A 17,005-nucleotide genomic window follows, 5' to 3' on the forward strand; every position below is an offset into this window, starting at 1 on the left:
CTGCATGTTAATGGTCAAAAAGTTTTGCTAAGAATTATGAATTTACTTTGGATACATGGCAAAATACCTCAATCTTGGAAAACACAATGTGTAATACCTATTTTGAAACCAGACAAACCTCCTAGTGAGGCTAATTCCTATAGACCAATTTCTCTATCATCATGTATTGGTAAGGTTTTTGAGAATATGATAAAGACTAGACTTGATTGGTATGTCGAGGCAAATAACATATTACCTCCATTTCAAAACGGCTTTCGACGAGGTAGAAGCTGTTCTGACAGCTTCATATCTCTTATATCGGATTTAAAATTAGCCAACTATAACAAGTCACATGCTGTTTGTATATTTTTAGATGTACAAGGAGCATTTGACAATGTTGATCCTACAATACTTGTAAAAGTTTTGTCTAATATTAACATCCCTGGGAAATTATGCAAATGGATATTTAATTTTTTAGATGATAGAGAGCTATATGTTAAATTTAATAACATATTACATGGACCACGACAAGTTTTTAAAGGCACAATGCAAGGAGCAACGCTGTCTCCTCTACTGTATAATTTGTATACTAGTGAGATAAACTCATTTGTAAATAGTTGTAATGTTAATATACTGCAATTTGCAGATGATCTTGTAATATATTCTATTAATTCTAATTTAGATGTAGCTAAAGCTCACATTAATAATGCGCTAAATGAACTTCATGTTTATTACAATAATTATTTACACTTAAAGATAAATCCTGACAAAAGCAAGTTATTAATATTGAGCAAGGATGCAACACCTGTAAATATTGTATATAATAATGAGATTATTAGAGAAGTTCCTTCTCATAAGTTTCTAGGCGTAGTTATAGATAATCATTTAAATTTTGACCTACACGCTAAGCACATAATTTCTAATTCTGTTAAAGGTTTAAATGTTATGAGATGTCTTGCCGGTATATCGTGGGGTGCCGACCCTAAAGTACTGTCCTTACTGTACAAAACCCTAGTCAGAAGTCACTTTGATTATAGTTTTCTTGTACATATGAATACTGATCATACACATAAGTTACAAATAATTCAAAATAAGGCAATGAGAATAATATCGGGGGCAATGTGTTCAACCCCAATAAGAGCAATGGAAGTAGAGACTAAAACAATGCCTTTACCTGTCAGATGGGTGTTGTTAACTTATAGATATTTAATTAAGATATATGCTAAAAATAATCAAAGTATAATAAGAAGAATAAAGAGTCATCCCAGAATTCCTAAGTTAACAGCATTACTCTTACAGGTGGAAGCTAAGTTTAGTAATGTATATAAAAATGAAATTTGGCCATGTTATGAAGATAGATTTAATAGTAAACTTTTAAACATTACAGTATGCACAAAATCTATCAATAATAATACTGATTTCCTACATTTCTTGTCACAAATTCCCAATTATTACAAATTATACACAGATGGTAGTAAAGCAGAGTCTCATGTTCGAAGTGCAGTGTATGATCCTCAGACTAAATTTGTACAAAGCTTTAGGTTGCATGATTTATGTTCCATATTTACGGCTGAAGCATATGCTGTATTTGAAGCCCTGAAAGTTATAATAAGAGTGTTAGAATATAAGCATTTCTTTATTTTTACTGATTCACTTAGCTTAATTTATGGATTACAGAATAATCAATTGCATTATAAAGATAATTTTATTTTGTACAAAATTAAAAATATGTTATTACAATTGAAAAATAATAGTGTAAATATTAATTTTATGTGGATTCCATCCCATACTGGTATAACAGGGAATGAAGTTGCAGACAAAGCTGCTTATTTAGGTATTAACGAATTAGATGTAAGATGTAGTACTAGAATTCCACTAACTGATTGTCAAGCTTCTGTTAAGACTGTTGTTGCTAAGATGTGGGTAGATTTATGGACCAAAGATAGAGAGACAAAAGGAAGATGGTACGCTAGTATTCAAACCGACTTACCTGGAAAGCCTTGGTATGAGAAGATAAAGATGGGAAGTCGTAGCTTTATTACCACCATCAATAGATTGAGGTTTGGTCACAACTGTGCACCAGCGCACTTAGCCAGATTTTCGATTATAGCCGATGGTACATGTCCTCACTGCCAGAATGGTAGCGTTGCAGATGTTGAACACCTTATATTTAGATGCCAAGTGTTTGCGTTTGAAAGACTCATCCTTGCAAGTGAATTAAGTGAAGTGTTTGATAATAATGTCCCCCGCCGCCTCACCGATATTCTTAAAAACGTTGACAGTTACGTTCCATTATACAAGTATATAAAAACAACAGTGTTGAAGATATAAAGTGAAGTGTGTTGTAATAAAATTATTAGTACATTCTTTGCCATTTAACTCTTTAAAATGAAGTGTTCTAAAAATAGCAAAATAAAGACTTGGCTTAAAGGACTCGCATCCAGGCCATAATTGTTTAAAAAAAAAAAAATCACCCTAAGTTAAACTGTCAAATATTTGTCAATTGGTAGATGTCAACAAGTTTTTGTTTTGCAATTTTGCATGATGTACAACTTTCGCGTTTGAAAAGTTATAATAATTTAATCGTACATATACGCTAGTTATAATACACATATCCATGAGGATTTGAAAATGGATAACGTATTCATTCTCAACAATTTGGGGTAAGTGTGTCGTATACATAGATATGGTCTGTAAAGAATTCGCATCACATATCAGTTTCGCTTGACCTCTTTTATAATGTTTAGATAAAGAATTTGCGTTTCTGCTGTTTTGCGAAATAAGAGTCGCGTCAACGTCTATATCATACGTCGTAGTTGTATATGTGGCACGATCCCTCGTCATTTTGTCCCTCTAATAGGCCTCTCAAATGTAGGGTAGATTACAAAAATTATTACATAGATTAAATTCCGGTTATAGCAGAATGAAAGTTGTTAACTTCTTATTTAGGGTTGTCAATTTATCCTTGGATTTGAGCAGATTAACTGTATCTTATTATTGAAATCATGTCTAGTTTGTTTTCCAAGTTATAATTAATATGATCACATTTAAAAGGATTTCTCACATAACCTGGTGTGGCTCACTCCGCGATTTCGTCGCTTTGCTACAGATAGCTAAAAGTACATCCGTTCCACCTCAATTTTGGGGAAAGCCATAAGCTGCGCATGGCGCTGTCACCACCTAGCGGCCATATCTGTGCTGATCGTAAGAGATGCGTTTTGTTAGAGAGTGAGTCTTCTGTACCTAGTACTATTATTTATTCTGTGACATAACGCGCTATTTTTACACTAGTCTCTGCAACTTATTGTCATACATTTTATCAGAATTGATATGCTTGAGACTCCTTTTTGATGTGGTTCCTTTAGAAACTTCTTTATTTGGCTTTACTTTACTTCCAACTCCAATAATTCAATGTAATATTTAAGAAAATATATATTTCTTTGATTACATATTTGATGTCATGTGGTTTACAATCCTTTTCATTGAATAATAATATACCCCCTTATTCATAAACATCTACTAAAGTTTAGTACGCGTTTATGAGTAAGGGGGATAATATTTAGTGAGATTCTCGATCTAAACTAATTGTTAGAAATTGTTTGTCATTGTACTATTTTAATCCCACCACGAGTGTGTAAAATTTTACTTTTCTTCTAATATTAAATTACGTTTTTTTAATAAGTCCGAAGCGTTTATACTCAAAATACATATTTTTAAAGATCTTTTGTGTTCTTAGGGGTGGGGGCAGGGGGGTCGAGACAAAGAGGGAAGGACTGGTCAAAAAAAATTCCTCAAAAATGACTCACATAATTAATTAACGCCGCCCCAAACTGCGTGTCGGTGCACCCGTCTGTAAGGGTTCTGTTGTAAGCTTGTTTTTCTGGCTAGGTAACTTTTGAAATATTAGTATACCTAATTTACTATGAGATGAACATAAACAGTGTTAATTGTTGCTGTTAGTATGATATTTTTGACCAAGCGTCAGCGAAGGTTTCCATTTTAGCTTGGACTAAAATGTATGTCCGGATGTTCTCCTCTATATGTTGTGAGCATGTTTAAAAATTAAATAGGTTTTTTTTGTCGATCCAGTTTTCGGAAATAGTTTACAATGGCGGAGCCATGGGGGATCGGGAGATCTACAGGTCACAGACTAGTTTTAAATATATATTATAAGGGCTCGTCCAGAAATTATGTGATTATACTTGGCCTACATTTGATCCTGAGGGCCTACCGCGAATATCGAAGTTCGCAAAATGCGGGCATCTGTCTCTGTCACTCTAATTACGCTTTAATTAGAGTAAAAGAGAAAGATGCCCGCAATTTTACGAATTTCAGTGGTCACGATAGGCCCCCTGATTGATACGCTACCCCCGCGATGTCTTCTCGGACTGTCTTAAATATGCCTCGATTTTCAATGGGTTAAAAATCTAATTATGGGTAAAAACATAGGTATTTCAGTTTGAACTGGGATAGCCCGACTTAATATTATACGGAACGGTAACTGACTAATAAATACTTTTAATAAGTACTTAGCTATTGTTTTTGACGTCTTTATTTATTTATTTCCAACAGCAGAGCGCAAAGTTCAAAACTCGTATAATCACTTGTACGTCACAGCGTTGCTTTGTCCGTCCGACATGCATTCAGTCAGTGCTCGCCCGCGGTGGAGGCCGTACGCCCCACGGAACTATCTACTTGTCTTTGTCACGTAGGCATGCGTTGAAGTTGTCAGTTGTTTATAGTGTAGAGTCAAGATGAAAGTGGACAAAGAGCTATGCGTGGCGGGGACGGAGACTGTACCTATTATCTCTGACAGGAAGGGCAGCCTGAAGGTGGCCATCACGCCGCTGCAGCACAAGACCCTCACACACTTGCCGAAGCGACCGCCAGTGGACTTGGCCTTTGAGGACCTCACTTACAGGGTCCAGGAGGGGAGAAAGAGCAGTAAGTAACTTTATTGTCAACTTTCATTTATTTTATTGTATAGCGGAAACACAAATACTTATTCGCATTTAAATTTCATTAATAGAGTCACAATGAATGAAAATAAATTTGAACTTATCTCATAGATAGCTACCTCATCCGATATGTCTCTGGAAAAAAACCGTACGGGTTCAACTCTCGCTTAGCTAACATTTTCTCCAGTTTCACTTGTTTCACCTTCTTTATTATCTAAAACAAAGCCACCCTCAATCCTCTTTTCCCGCCAACAGTGCACGAAGTCTATAACAATGCAATAAAGTTTACAATTTTCATAAAATACCCTATCATTATATCATAAATATTCATTTAACTTTTGAACTTACACCTTACTTTGCGTGTTTGTCTAAGAAAAAGTAGAGCAACAAGTTAAAATAACTATAATTACAAAGATTTTCCTCATTCAGTAGTTATCAGTGCTCACGGTCAACTAGTAGCAAACGGCAATTAAACGACGCGTGTTTTGTTTTATTCAATAGTTTTTAAGGTTTGACGTCAACTAAATAATTCAAATGAGACCGCTTAGGTTTTCGGCTCTTTGCGGAATCGTATAAGGATACTTAATATTTTGTAGGTCGGCATGACCTTAGTCTCGGACCCCCGATGACATTCAGAAGGCGCTTGCGGCCTATTTCCAGCTGGTTCAACGCACTCGTTGCACTTTTTTGTCTACCTAACGTATGCGGAGTGAAATTTGGTCAAAGTTTGTTATATAAAATATAAAAACACAAAAATCTAAATAAAAAATATGTGTTGTCAATGTAAAGCCAATATATCTGTCAATCAGTTTGGTAAGTCTCATAAAGATTGGTTGTTTAATTTTGTAATTATGGTAAATCAACAAGAACGCCGTCGTCAAACAGTATGTAATTTCTATAGTAGCCATCCCCTATGGCCGAAATCAAAGGTGGTGGAACATTTTGTGCAAATGGGTGAGAGTCGAAGCACTATTTACAATATTCTGGCGTCCTTTGCCTTGATGAAAACCACTGCCAGAAAGCCTGGTTCTGGAAACTATTCCAGCTTGAGCAAGGTTTCTGAGAGAGCTCGATTAATAGTACATTACTACAGAGGCCGGGACAAAAGGGGTTGCCGGCCGAAGACATATAGACGGCCGAGCGAAGCGAGGCCGGATAGGTCTGAGCGCGGGCAACCCCATTTCCCGCCGAGGTATGTATAGTGCTTTTCTCAAACATGCAATGAAATAAATAAAATAAAAAATCCACGAAACCCAAGTTTTATTTATAGAAAAAACTAAAAGTAAACTACACCCAAAATATAACCAACACGTACCTATATCATTATCACGCGTATGTTTTACACGAGTCGTGTATTTTTACTACCCGTATATTTTCATGTATCTTTGATTTTTTCGCCTTTTATCCGTCTGACTGTCGTTTTCGTCACAAAGGTTTACATAGTCTTTCATGTTGATATCATGTTTCACATACATCGTTGCTTTATGCATGGAGTAAGTATAATTTCCACAGTGTTGACGAATTTGTAGTTACATTCATTTAAAATATGCCACAAAACTGTTTCTAATAAACTGTAAGCCATTTTTCTTAGTTTCTCAAATAATAAAATTGCCATAAGCAACCATATACATACTTCGTCTTTGACTTAGCGGCAGAGGCAGCAAGTTATTTAAAATCAATTCTGCTTACGCTGCCAATTCCAACACATACGATTACAATTAATATTAATTTCATTATTTCGTCGGAACTCATATTATAGTCAAAAAATCAACAACGCACCATAAATCCAATAAAACAGAATGAATATTTTTCAACTTTACCTCCATAACAATTAAAAAAAATCATTACGCGTGTTTGAGTAGACCTTTTTACCGCTAACGTTTAGATGAAATATTTTAAAGATTTTTATTTGTGTAGTTAAATTTATAATTTAAAATTATAGAATGTATTATTTATTAAGTTCATGTTGATTTTATACAAATAAAACTGCAAATTATAGCAAACATTGTTTTTTGTTTTTTTTTTTATAGGCGTAGTGGCAGAGTGTCATTACGAACCATAAAGCAATAACTGCCTCTAGTTTTTTTTAATGGATGAATGCCACGATGCTGTGTCACAAATATCTGTGAAATGAAAATTAAAAAAGAGGACTTTGCCGGCCTAGGCCTGCAAGATGTGTATGAAATTCCATTAACGACCTTTTGTCCTAGCCGCACCTGAAACGTCATACTTCGCAGCCTATTATAAGGAACATAACATCAATATTTCATTGCATGTTTGAGAAAAGAAAATTACGGCCGGCCGTGTCGCACAATCTTATAGAGAGCTCGGAAGAAAATTTAAAACTGACGGCAAAACTGTTAAAAAATATCTTAAAGACATGGGCATTGATAAGCGATGTAGAAAAGTTAAGCCCACTGTCTCTGAAAACCAAGAAATCACTCAGAAAGTACGGTTGTGTAAATTAGTCAAAGAAATATTTTACGCTAAAAACAATGTCACTAGCGTTATGGATGACGAGTCATATTTCACGTTAGATGGAAACGAGTGGCAAGGTAATTACTATTTTGAGAACACCAATGGTCCAACCGATGAGAACGTGAAATATGTTGAGCATACAAAATTTCCTAAAAAAGTTTTGCTATGCTTGCCATCAGTCGACGCGGAATGCCTAAGCCTGTATTCTTTGAGTCAGGTTTAGCTGTGAACGCCGACCGCTACATAGAGCGTTGTTTGCCATTAGTGCGGGATTTCATAAATACGAGTCATAGAGGAGAAAATGTAGTGTTTTGGCCAGACTTAGCCTCAAGCCATTATTCCAAAAAACCCTTTGCAAAATGGCGGAGTTAAACATCCCATACGTACCGAAGACATCAAATCCACCTAATGTTCCGCAACTTCGCCCTATAGAAGATTTTTGGGCAAATCTAAAGAGGCGAGTATATTGCAATTATTTTCGTCCCAAAAATCTACAGAGTTTGATTCGAAAAATAAAATCGGAGCTGAATAAAATGCCGACATCTGTGTTTTCGACAGCGATGGACAAAGTACTACAGAACTGCCGTAAAGCATCTCGCATGGGAGTAACCTATTTTTTACACTAAGCCTTGATATATACATTATTATAAAAACATAATTATTTTAAAAAAGGATGGTGTTTTTTTTATTTTAAATAATATTGAACTTTGTCCAAATTTCGGCTTTAATTTACCTACACCTTTGCGGACCTTTCCAAGAAAGTTGTTTTAAATAATACGTATATAAATTGCGCTTTAGATCACACGTTACTTACAGTCTAACAGTTAAAATATAATTTTATTGTAGGTACGTACGTAATGTTCAGAAGAAGAGCCGACAACCTTTAAGGCAGCATACTAGGTATATCCACAATTCATGCGGATCGTAAGCCGCGCTTTGCCGAGTCCAGGTCTAATTTATAGATAGGTACCTACTTTTGTTTGTAGTACACGCTTATGTTATATCGGACATATAACGTAACACGTGTTTCTAATTTTATCTAAAGATTCCGTCTAAATAAAATCTACATTTCGAAGAAGTACTTTCATTCATATCACGATTATATGCTATTTATGTACAATCGCTGAATCCAAAAAGGAATAAACCTTCACTTCATTAAAATAGTGTCTAGTTACAAGCCCACGCTTTCTTCAATAACAACCGACCACAAACATTAGCATATGGCAAGATGCCGTTACAACGTCACTAATTAGAAATGCTACGTGCAACTATGTAGCCCTTAGGTACTTGGACGCGTAAACCTAAATTCGTCCCATTATTAGAACACCCGATAATGGGTACCGTAACGACGGCGACACCGATATCATTAGTATCATTAGTTTAATTATTAGTCTGGCCTTCTTAAGTCGTTTTGTATTTCAGAACGCGATAACAACCGATCCTTGTGTCGTGATGCGTTGTCCTATTTGCATGTATACTCGTAGTAAAGACAAGTAATATCCATATTTGCCGATTTGTATATTGTAAATCAATCTAAAACATCAGCTATTCTATAAAGTACTTAGTATTTTGTATATCATATCAACTGAATTATTATTACGTCGGAAATAAAGATACCTAATAATGAAATTATGTTTTGGTAGCTATGCATTTTTATACTCTGTATCTTTAGGTATTCAAATAAAAGTAAACAAAAGCTACCCTCAAATGGATCCTTAAGCGGGTTGAGGGTAGATGAAAACATTACATGGTCAAATAATGTAGGTTAAATTCAGGTCGTTCAGTGACAGATCCAGGTGGTTTAGTATTTGGTTGGTTAACCACTAAATGGTATAACTATCCGAAAATGTAAAATTGTTTGTTTACTTTTATTTAAATACCTAAAGATACAGACTATAGTGTAAACCTATTGTGTCTTACTGCTGGGCAAATTGCAAACTTGGCTCCTACTCTAATAATTGTTTAGCTTAGAGAAAAATACGTTTTCATCTCTCCTGTTCGGAAAGTTCACCTTTCATAAGATGATAACCGGGTGGAAAGTAATTTTTTTAAAATTTTAACCTCGAACAACAGCATATTATTCAGTTAAAAGCTCTCATATTAGCTTCCGCATGACTGAAATTGGCGCCGTTTAAATTTTGATCGAAAAAAAATCGAAAACCATAGACAATCCGATCTTAAATTGGGATGTATCTGAAACGGCCTTTATGTATACGCGCCTTAAATAAAGTGAAACTGAATGAATGAATGTAATGTAATGATAATATTACCAATAATCAACATACATTTCTTGTGTTTGACTTTCCTCATAGTCGAAACGAAAAGTAGAGTGTTTAACTCGGGTAAAAGTAACCATCTCACCCTCGAACTTTTGGCGCTCTCTCTTCGTTCGAGCGCCAAAATATCTCGGGTGAAATAGATCACTTTCCACCCTCGGTTAAGAATCTACTATTTCATTTTATTTTAATTTCAAAACGTTTTCTTGCTAACTGACTAATTTGTTAATAACTATAGGTAAATAGATAACAGGCCAAGGGTGAATTTTGTAAGTAGAAATTAGAATACAGATTATAACTTATTGTATGAAATTAATCGCTCAGGCAATCGTGCTTTTGTATGACATTGGTTGTAAATTTTGATTAGATTAGGTAATTGCTTAATTTTGTTATCTTTGTTTCTCTACATTTCATAGCCAATATTTCGATGAATCTTCGTTACATTTTTCAATGATTTTGAATTGATCAAAAATCTCAAAATATAATTATACCTGATATAGTAACCCCGCTTAGGTTACTATCTTTGGACCTTGATGAATTTAATGGTAGAATGGTAGAGTTCAAAAGCCTACACCTCTGTTTTAGGGGAGACCGAGGTGAGTTGTAACAGAGGAGAGTTGTGACATCGTCGATTTTTTGGAATCTATTAAATAAAAACTAGGTCGCAACAGTGTGCATTTGTTAGCTCGTAACTTGAACTAACAAACGCGCGCTATTGCGACCTAGTTTTTAGTTAACAGATTCCAAAAAATCGACGATGTCACAACTCTCCTCTGTCACAAATCACCTCTGTTGTTGTGTCTGGACATGTTAATTCTACTAATATTGCAGTTACAATGTAATATAAGTACCTACCTAGTTCTACATCGTATTTATTTAAGCAAAAAATAATATGGTGTGTGTCATCAAGTTCCCAAAACCCTATTTATATCTTTTTCTCTTTTAGTGTCTGTTCGGAAAGAGAAGAGTCGTGGAATGTATTGGGCCTCATACATTCCACGACTCTTCTCTTTCCGCATAAACTCTACATAATTTTTTCTTAGGTATTTAATAATTTCAATAAAATTGTGTTTCGATGTGAGCAAAACAAACAATATATTTGAATGACAAAGCTTATTATAATAATTGGCATAAAAGTTATCTGGTCAAAATAATTTTATAATCCATTATTGTCATTCAAGGTAATCATGTAAAAAATGTTTATTTTTGTTTTTGTAATTTCCGTGTGCGAGTTCCGAGGCCTTCAACTTGTTTGATGCCACTTTATGTGGTATGTAATAAGGAGATCAATAAAATGATGGTTAGATACTATACTATTCATTTAATTAATACTTTACTAGGCTATAAACTTACGTAATAGTTATATTATAAAGTTACGTAAGTCTTTTTGATGATTTACTTTACTGACTTTCTCTCGCGTTTTTTTAGGTAAAAATAAATATTCTTTTGTGTTTCCTGCAGGCTTATTTTAATTTTATTAATAAGCATGGCCAGCCATCCTTACTTTAATTTATTCAAACCATTCTTAACGAATGTAAGTATTTAAAAGTAAATGTACGTATGTTTCGTTACACATTTCTTAAAACATCAAAGACAGATGAATTACCCGTAATATTGTACGGTATTTAGCAGTATTGCAACTTTACTCGGCATAGGCCTTACTTGGTTTTGTCACCATCAGTATTGCATTCTCGGAGATATCCTCATTCCACGGTCGTCCAAGGTTCGCCGTTACCAGTCTTGGATATCACGCAACTGGCCAATTAACGCTACAATAGTTTTCCTGTCCCTCCGTAATAGAAGTTTCATGTGTAAGCATGGTGGCCGTTCTTGGCAATTACCCCCTAATTGGCCAAAGGACATAATACGCACGTGCATATTCATAATTGCATTGTACACGTGCACTTATGCACGAGCAAATTAGTACCAGAGATATATGAGCTAAATGTGATTGAGTGTCAAAAGGTGCTCATCCATTGAGGCGTGTTTCACAGATCCAGAGATGTGCTATAGAGAGAGATGTAATCAGAAATTTAGACACCTTCATTTATGTAATCATTCTGTGCGGCGTATTTCAATGATATTATTCATGAGCAGCAGTAGCAGCGATGTAGCAACAAACTTATAATTGAGAAAGATCAAGCTAATTTGGTGTACTGTTTCTTAAGGTGTATTAGGTTAGCACTTAATTGGCTTAAAATAAAGCTTGAACACGCCAAAACGTGGGCACATAAAATTACAAATAAATAGAAAATAAAGGTCTAATGGAGCGAAATATATATTGAATATAATTGAAAATATTATAGTCTATCATGCTAATATACTAGACTATCATTTCAGCCTCAGGATTTGACATGTCACAGACTTCGTGATGACCAGGACACAGGCACTTTGCACGACATGATTACTGTATGTTTAAGTAGTCCAAGCCAGAGTTATTTGCGGATAAGTTGATAATATAACTTTAACAGGTGTCTTTTTCAAATATTCATTGATATGGGCCCAGTCCATTGCCATCCGCCTTCATTTATTACCATCCCCCAAAAGTACCCTTTTGGCATTGTCAGCATGTCCATCATGTTAATACCCCTTCGTCACTGTTATAGTGTAATGATAACACGATGAATGCTACCAAAATAGTAACTGTGAGCTGTGGCTTCTTTAAAATAGGTTTAGGTCATTTTCGCAAATGTTTCTTGCATATATTTCTATAGTCAATGTCCCTTATGCGAATCAATTAACGGCATCGCTTGATGCAATCACAAGTAGCTGGCTCAACCATAAATAATGGGGATACTTAGCATTATTTGATCTTGCAATCTTCGGGAATGTATTAGCAACTCATAGAAGTCAAACTTTTTATTTTGTGTATTGCTTGAAGTATGTATTTCTATAGAACCATCGTCTAACACCTAACACGCTCAAATACGTTAAAAATGATCAAACGTTTTAATATCCTACATTTTGCATACAAATTTCATTTAGCACCACTATTTTGGGAGCAGATAAGCTCTTGCTAGCTCTTAATCTAACTTGACTTCTCTTTTTGTACATAAATTTGAGATATTTGTCCGTTTTATGTAACAAAAGAAAAATTAGGTTTCGGTATTTATGTAAGAACGCTGTATGTTCCTAGTTTCTTTTTTTTTCTCATTTGTATCTCGTGTTTTTCTGCTTTCTGGTTGTCTTTCCATTCATTGACGTCTCCGCAACATTTCAAAAACACAAAAACTAATCGATCCTCGATATATTAACATTTTCACAAGTTTCCTTAGCCTAATCGACTTTTCCAATGCTATTGGTGCAAAGTGATTTCGCTCCGTTATTGTTTAAAGCTCGTTATCATGAAAACGAATCATACAATTGACAACTATTGTGGTATCATATGTTCCTCATACTATAGCGATTTTAATTTAAGTAAAGAAATAAAATTTAACCACCCTTTACAAAATTTATAAGCAAAAATGTGTGCCCACGTTTTGGCGTGTTCAAGCTTTAGTCTAGCTGGCGGTATCGAGCGCTACGAACACCCCATTACAGCAAGCTAGTAGTGCGGGCATAGTAATGATGTCTCCATCCTGTCTTCGTCTTTCGTCACATCAAAATAAACTTCGCTCATTGCCTTGGTTGTAAGCGATTATATGGAGTAAGTAAGCCTTAAACTCTACTCACGAAGCACCTGTTTTTTTCCATCCAAGTCAGGGATAAGATACGTAGCTGCTTACTCGTATTTTACATGATATATTGCTACACAAAGTTTGATTGCGATTGTTTTGATTATATTTAGAGTGAAGAATATATATCTCAACATACTTATAACTATAACGGACAAGTTATTGAACCTCTGCGAGTTTGTAATCTGTCATTAGTACCTACCTACGTGACTTTCTTCAGGGCTATTAGTGGTTTCACTCCGTCGACATCGAGTACGACCCTAATAAATTTCTAAACGTTTTATGTGTTGAGTTACTTAAGTTAGTAAACGTAGATAAGTTAATTAACACTTCTATTCAGACGTTTATGTCTTCCTCTATAGTTTTGAATAATTAGGGAAAATACAATTTCACCCACCAAAGGCTGAGTTATTTTATTTTTATCATGTGTTCATTACAGATCTATATACCATACCATCTATATACATATAATAGTTATAAATATAAATATATTAATGTATAGGAGAGAGTTATGAGTCAATCGATCTTATAAATGTACTGTATGTAACCTGACCGTTGGCCAATCTTATACGATACTTAAGTTATATAGTTATAACTTAGTCTATACTTAATTTTAATAATAGTTTGTATAAGTTTTGTTATTGAATAAATTAAAATACTGTAAAAAAAAAAATACGATACTTAAAGTCTTCCAACTTTTAGTCAAATACGTTTTTAGCGCGGTTAGTAGGTATGGCTAATCCGTTTATTTTGATGTGAAAATCATATCAGAATCCTACTTAGAGATTTATATAATCTTATCGGTCAGGGGAATCTGATAATTTGAGTAAGCATGTAGTAGGAGTCATTGGTGCTGTTTGTACAAAATTAATAAGCATAATTATTCATATTCATTTATTTATATGAATTATACATTGTCAGCGTTATAATTAGGTACACAGGTATGCAAAATGAATATCAGACACAAATACATTAATACAAAGAAAATACAACACTAAAATTATAAGAATGTCATTAATAAATAGTTAATCGTCGAACTATTCATTCAAAAATTCATACGCATAGGCCTTTAGGATAGCATAAACCGGGATTTGTATTTTATCTTACATTGATATAAAATCATCTTTTATCTCTCGGCCTTATTCCACCGTTCCCGTGGTGTCATCAACTCATTAGGTATACTTTATATTATTATATTAACGTAACGTTATATTGTTTATGGTACGTTGATGTTCACGCCTTAACAGCCTCGGCTGGCCGCCACAACGAGCGGTCATGCGGGTTGCCTCTACGTAGTATGTACCAATTGTTTTAATAGCTGAGGAAACGCCAGTTGCGCCCACGCAACCCGCTTTCCGGCGAACAGTTGAGTAGCCACAGATGGTTCTCGGCGATTTCTTAAATACATATTTGACAATACTTTTTAGACTAACGAGCAACACGCTCTTCTCTGCTTCCACCGTCGTTGTTCGGATCGATGATGTATTGAGTTATTTGTTTTGAGGGTTACATTAAAGTACCTACATTAGGTCTTCGTAATGAGCATTTTGACGGCGCTAAATAATTCGATGTATTGCATCTTCCAACAGCCTAAGTAGCAAATTACGCGGAAGATCCATCATTCAGTTTGGTAATTATTAATCGACTCTTAAATGAATTAATAGCTGCATATTAGAGATAATAATAGGTTTTTGCGTTGTCTTTTAAATATGTCGTTAAGTCATTATCTATAAATGTCAGCATTGTGAGCCTTAGTTAGAAAGATGCATCTGCATTTATATAATCAGCAGGGTCATGACGCTCGTAATATGGTGCTATCAACCGTAGTCTACTTGAAGAACATGTCGTCCAGTGTGTTTGAAGGTCGGGTGTGGAGCAAACTCAATGTTTCTTGCTAAGATAGTACTTATATCGGTCAATCCGGTTTGCAAATAATGAAGACAATTTTATTGGTGTACTTACAAACAGAAACAGGTGCTCTCCATACGCATACACCGGAAAAACATATGACTCGAATACCTAATTACTTAGTTATTAAGTCTTTTGAGAGTTTATGAACTCTCTGGCAAGTTACAGCGACCGCAGAGAAATATGACTCGCACTCCCTACATAGCCCATTATAAGTTTTAAGCAAGTGTTTAAAGTATTATACGTTTTAGCATACATAACTCCAATACAACTTATTACCTATTATTAAGTTAGGAAACTGCCGGCCTAGCCAAGGTTACAATCGCTATCGCTTCGACAACGAAAAACTTTATGTCTCTCTATCTCTCTTCCATATTAGTGCGACAGTGACAGTTGCGTTTCGATCGCTACGGAGCGTTAGCGATTGGCGCGTCTTGGCTACGCGGCCTGATGTACAGAGTAAGCACTCTAGAGCTGACCCAACTAACATTAGGCGCTAAATTTAAGGGTTACAAGAGATTTATATAAGCGCCTATTTACTCTTTAGGTGTTGTTAGTACTCTAAAAATAGGAGTTATAGCCGGCTATAACCCCGTTTTAACCCCGGATTGGGCACAAATTTTATCACCGTAAGATTTATAACAGTGCTACAGTAGGGTTAGCGGATAAAAAAAGAGACATAAGAGCGGTATAGTGGAGCTACAATGGACTACAAACTGTTGTAGTAGAAGAGCGCTAAAGTAGCGCTGTAATAGCGTTGATTAACAACTTAGGATTTAAAAGGGTGTCAAATAAGCGACTACTAACTGTTTGAGTAGTAGTGTAGAGCTATATAGATGATACTTTCAGCTTTAGATGGTATATTAGCATTTAAAGTCAATATTTGTAACACTCAAGAAGGTAATTGCACATTTTTTCCTTAGCCCTGCCTGCTTTGGGTTTCCATTTTGTATTATTATTTGTAAGCTTGCACTGTGACAGCTTGAAGTGAAATGTAATGGCGGATAAATAAAAGCAAATAATTATTTTAGTTCACCGATGTCGGTGTTATCTGCGGATTTATGATGGCGAAATTAACTACACTGTCAATAACTATATGTATTACTAACAAAATTTTAAAGGGCCTCTGATCCTTTGCATATTTATCTGAATATAATATTTTTTAAATTGTGGTCCACCGTATTTAATTTTCGCAAAATTACACAATATACGTGAAGTCCGGTTTTAAATACAACAATACTAACATTATGTCTATAACTTCTCTTTTCGACTGTAAGTGAGACAAGAGAGTTAAGAAGCGATTGCGAGTAACGGAGCTATAAAAGAGTTTTTTCTCAAACATGCAATGAAATATTGATGTTATGTTCCTTATAATAGGCTGCGAAGTATGACGTTTCAGGTGCGGCTAGGACAAAAGGTCTTTAATGGAATTTCATACACATCTTGCAGGCCTAGGCCGGCAAAGTCCTCTTTTTTAATTTTCATTTCACAGATATTTGTGACACAGCAGCGTGGCATTCATCCATAAAAAAAAACTAGAGGCAGTATTTGCTGTATGGCTCGTAATGACACTCTGCCACTACGCCTATAAAAAAAAAAACAAACAACAATGTTTGCTATAATTTGCAGTTTTATTTGTATAAAATCAACATGAACTTAATAAATAATACACTCTATAATTTTATAATTTTATAATTTTAAATTATAAATTTAACTACACAAATAAAAACAT

General features: G+C 34.8%; 1 protein-coding gene and 1 long non-coding RNA gene across 3 annotated transcripts in view; one reads left to right on the forward strand and one right to left on the reverse strand.

Annotated features, from left to right (window-relative positions):
* Positions 1–1,315: 1,315 nt before the first annotated feature.
* On the reverse strand, positions 1,316–2,317 carry LOC134670613 (uncharacterized). Its single transcript, XR_010099099.1, has 2 exons — positions 1,970–2,317; positions 1,316–1,575 (listed from the first exon to the last, which is right to left on the reverse strand). It is a non-coding gene; the product is annotated as an uncharacterized LOC134670613 (long non-coding RNA).
* Positions 2,318–2,482: 165 nt separating this feature from the next.
* The window catches only part of LOC134663558 (ATP-binding cassette subfamily G member 4), a 49,418-nt gene continuing 34,895 nt past the window's right edge, over positions 2,483–17,005 (forward strand). The window contains exons 1-2 of one of the 2 annotated variants that reach the window (XM_063519967.1): positions 2,483–2,642; positions 4,796–4,923. In XM_063519967.1, coding sequence (XP_063376037.1) covers positions 2,611–2,642; positions 4,796–4,923 — 160 coding nt within the window. In that variant the 5' untranslated portion in view covers positions 2,483–2,610. Of the gene's footprint in view, positions 2,643–4,617; positions 4,924–17,005 lie in introns of those variants that run through there. The other variant, XM_063519957.1, reaches the window with a different exon arrangement.

Source organism: Cydia fagiglandana, chromosome 1, assembly GCF_963556715.1.
Source record: "Cydia fagiglandana chromosome 1, ilCydFagi1.1, whole genome shotgun sequence".
Classification (NCBI taxonomy): Eukaryota; Metazoa; Arthropoda; class Insecta; order Lepidoptera; family Tortricidae; genus Cydia; species Cydia fagiglandana.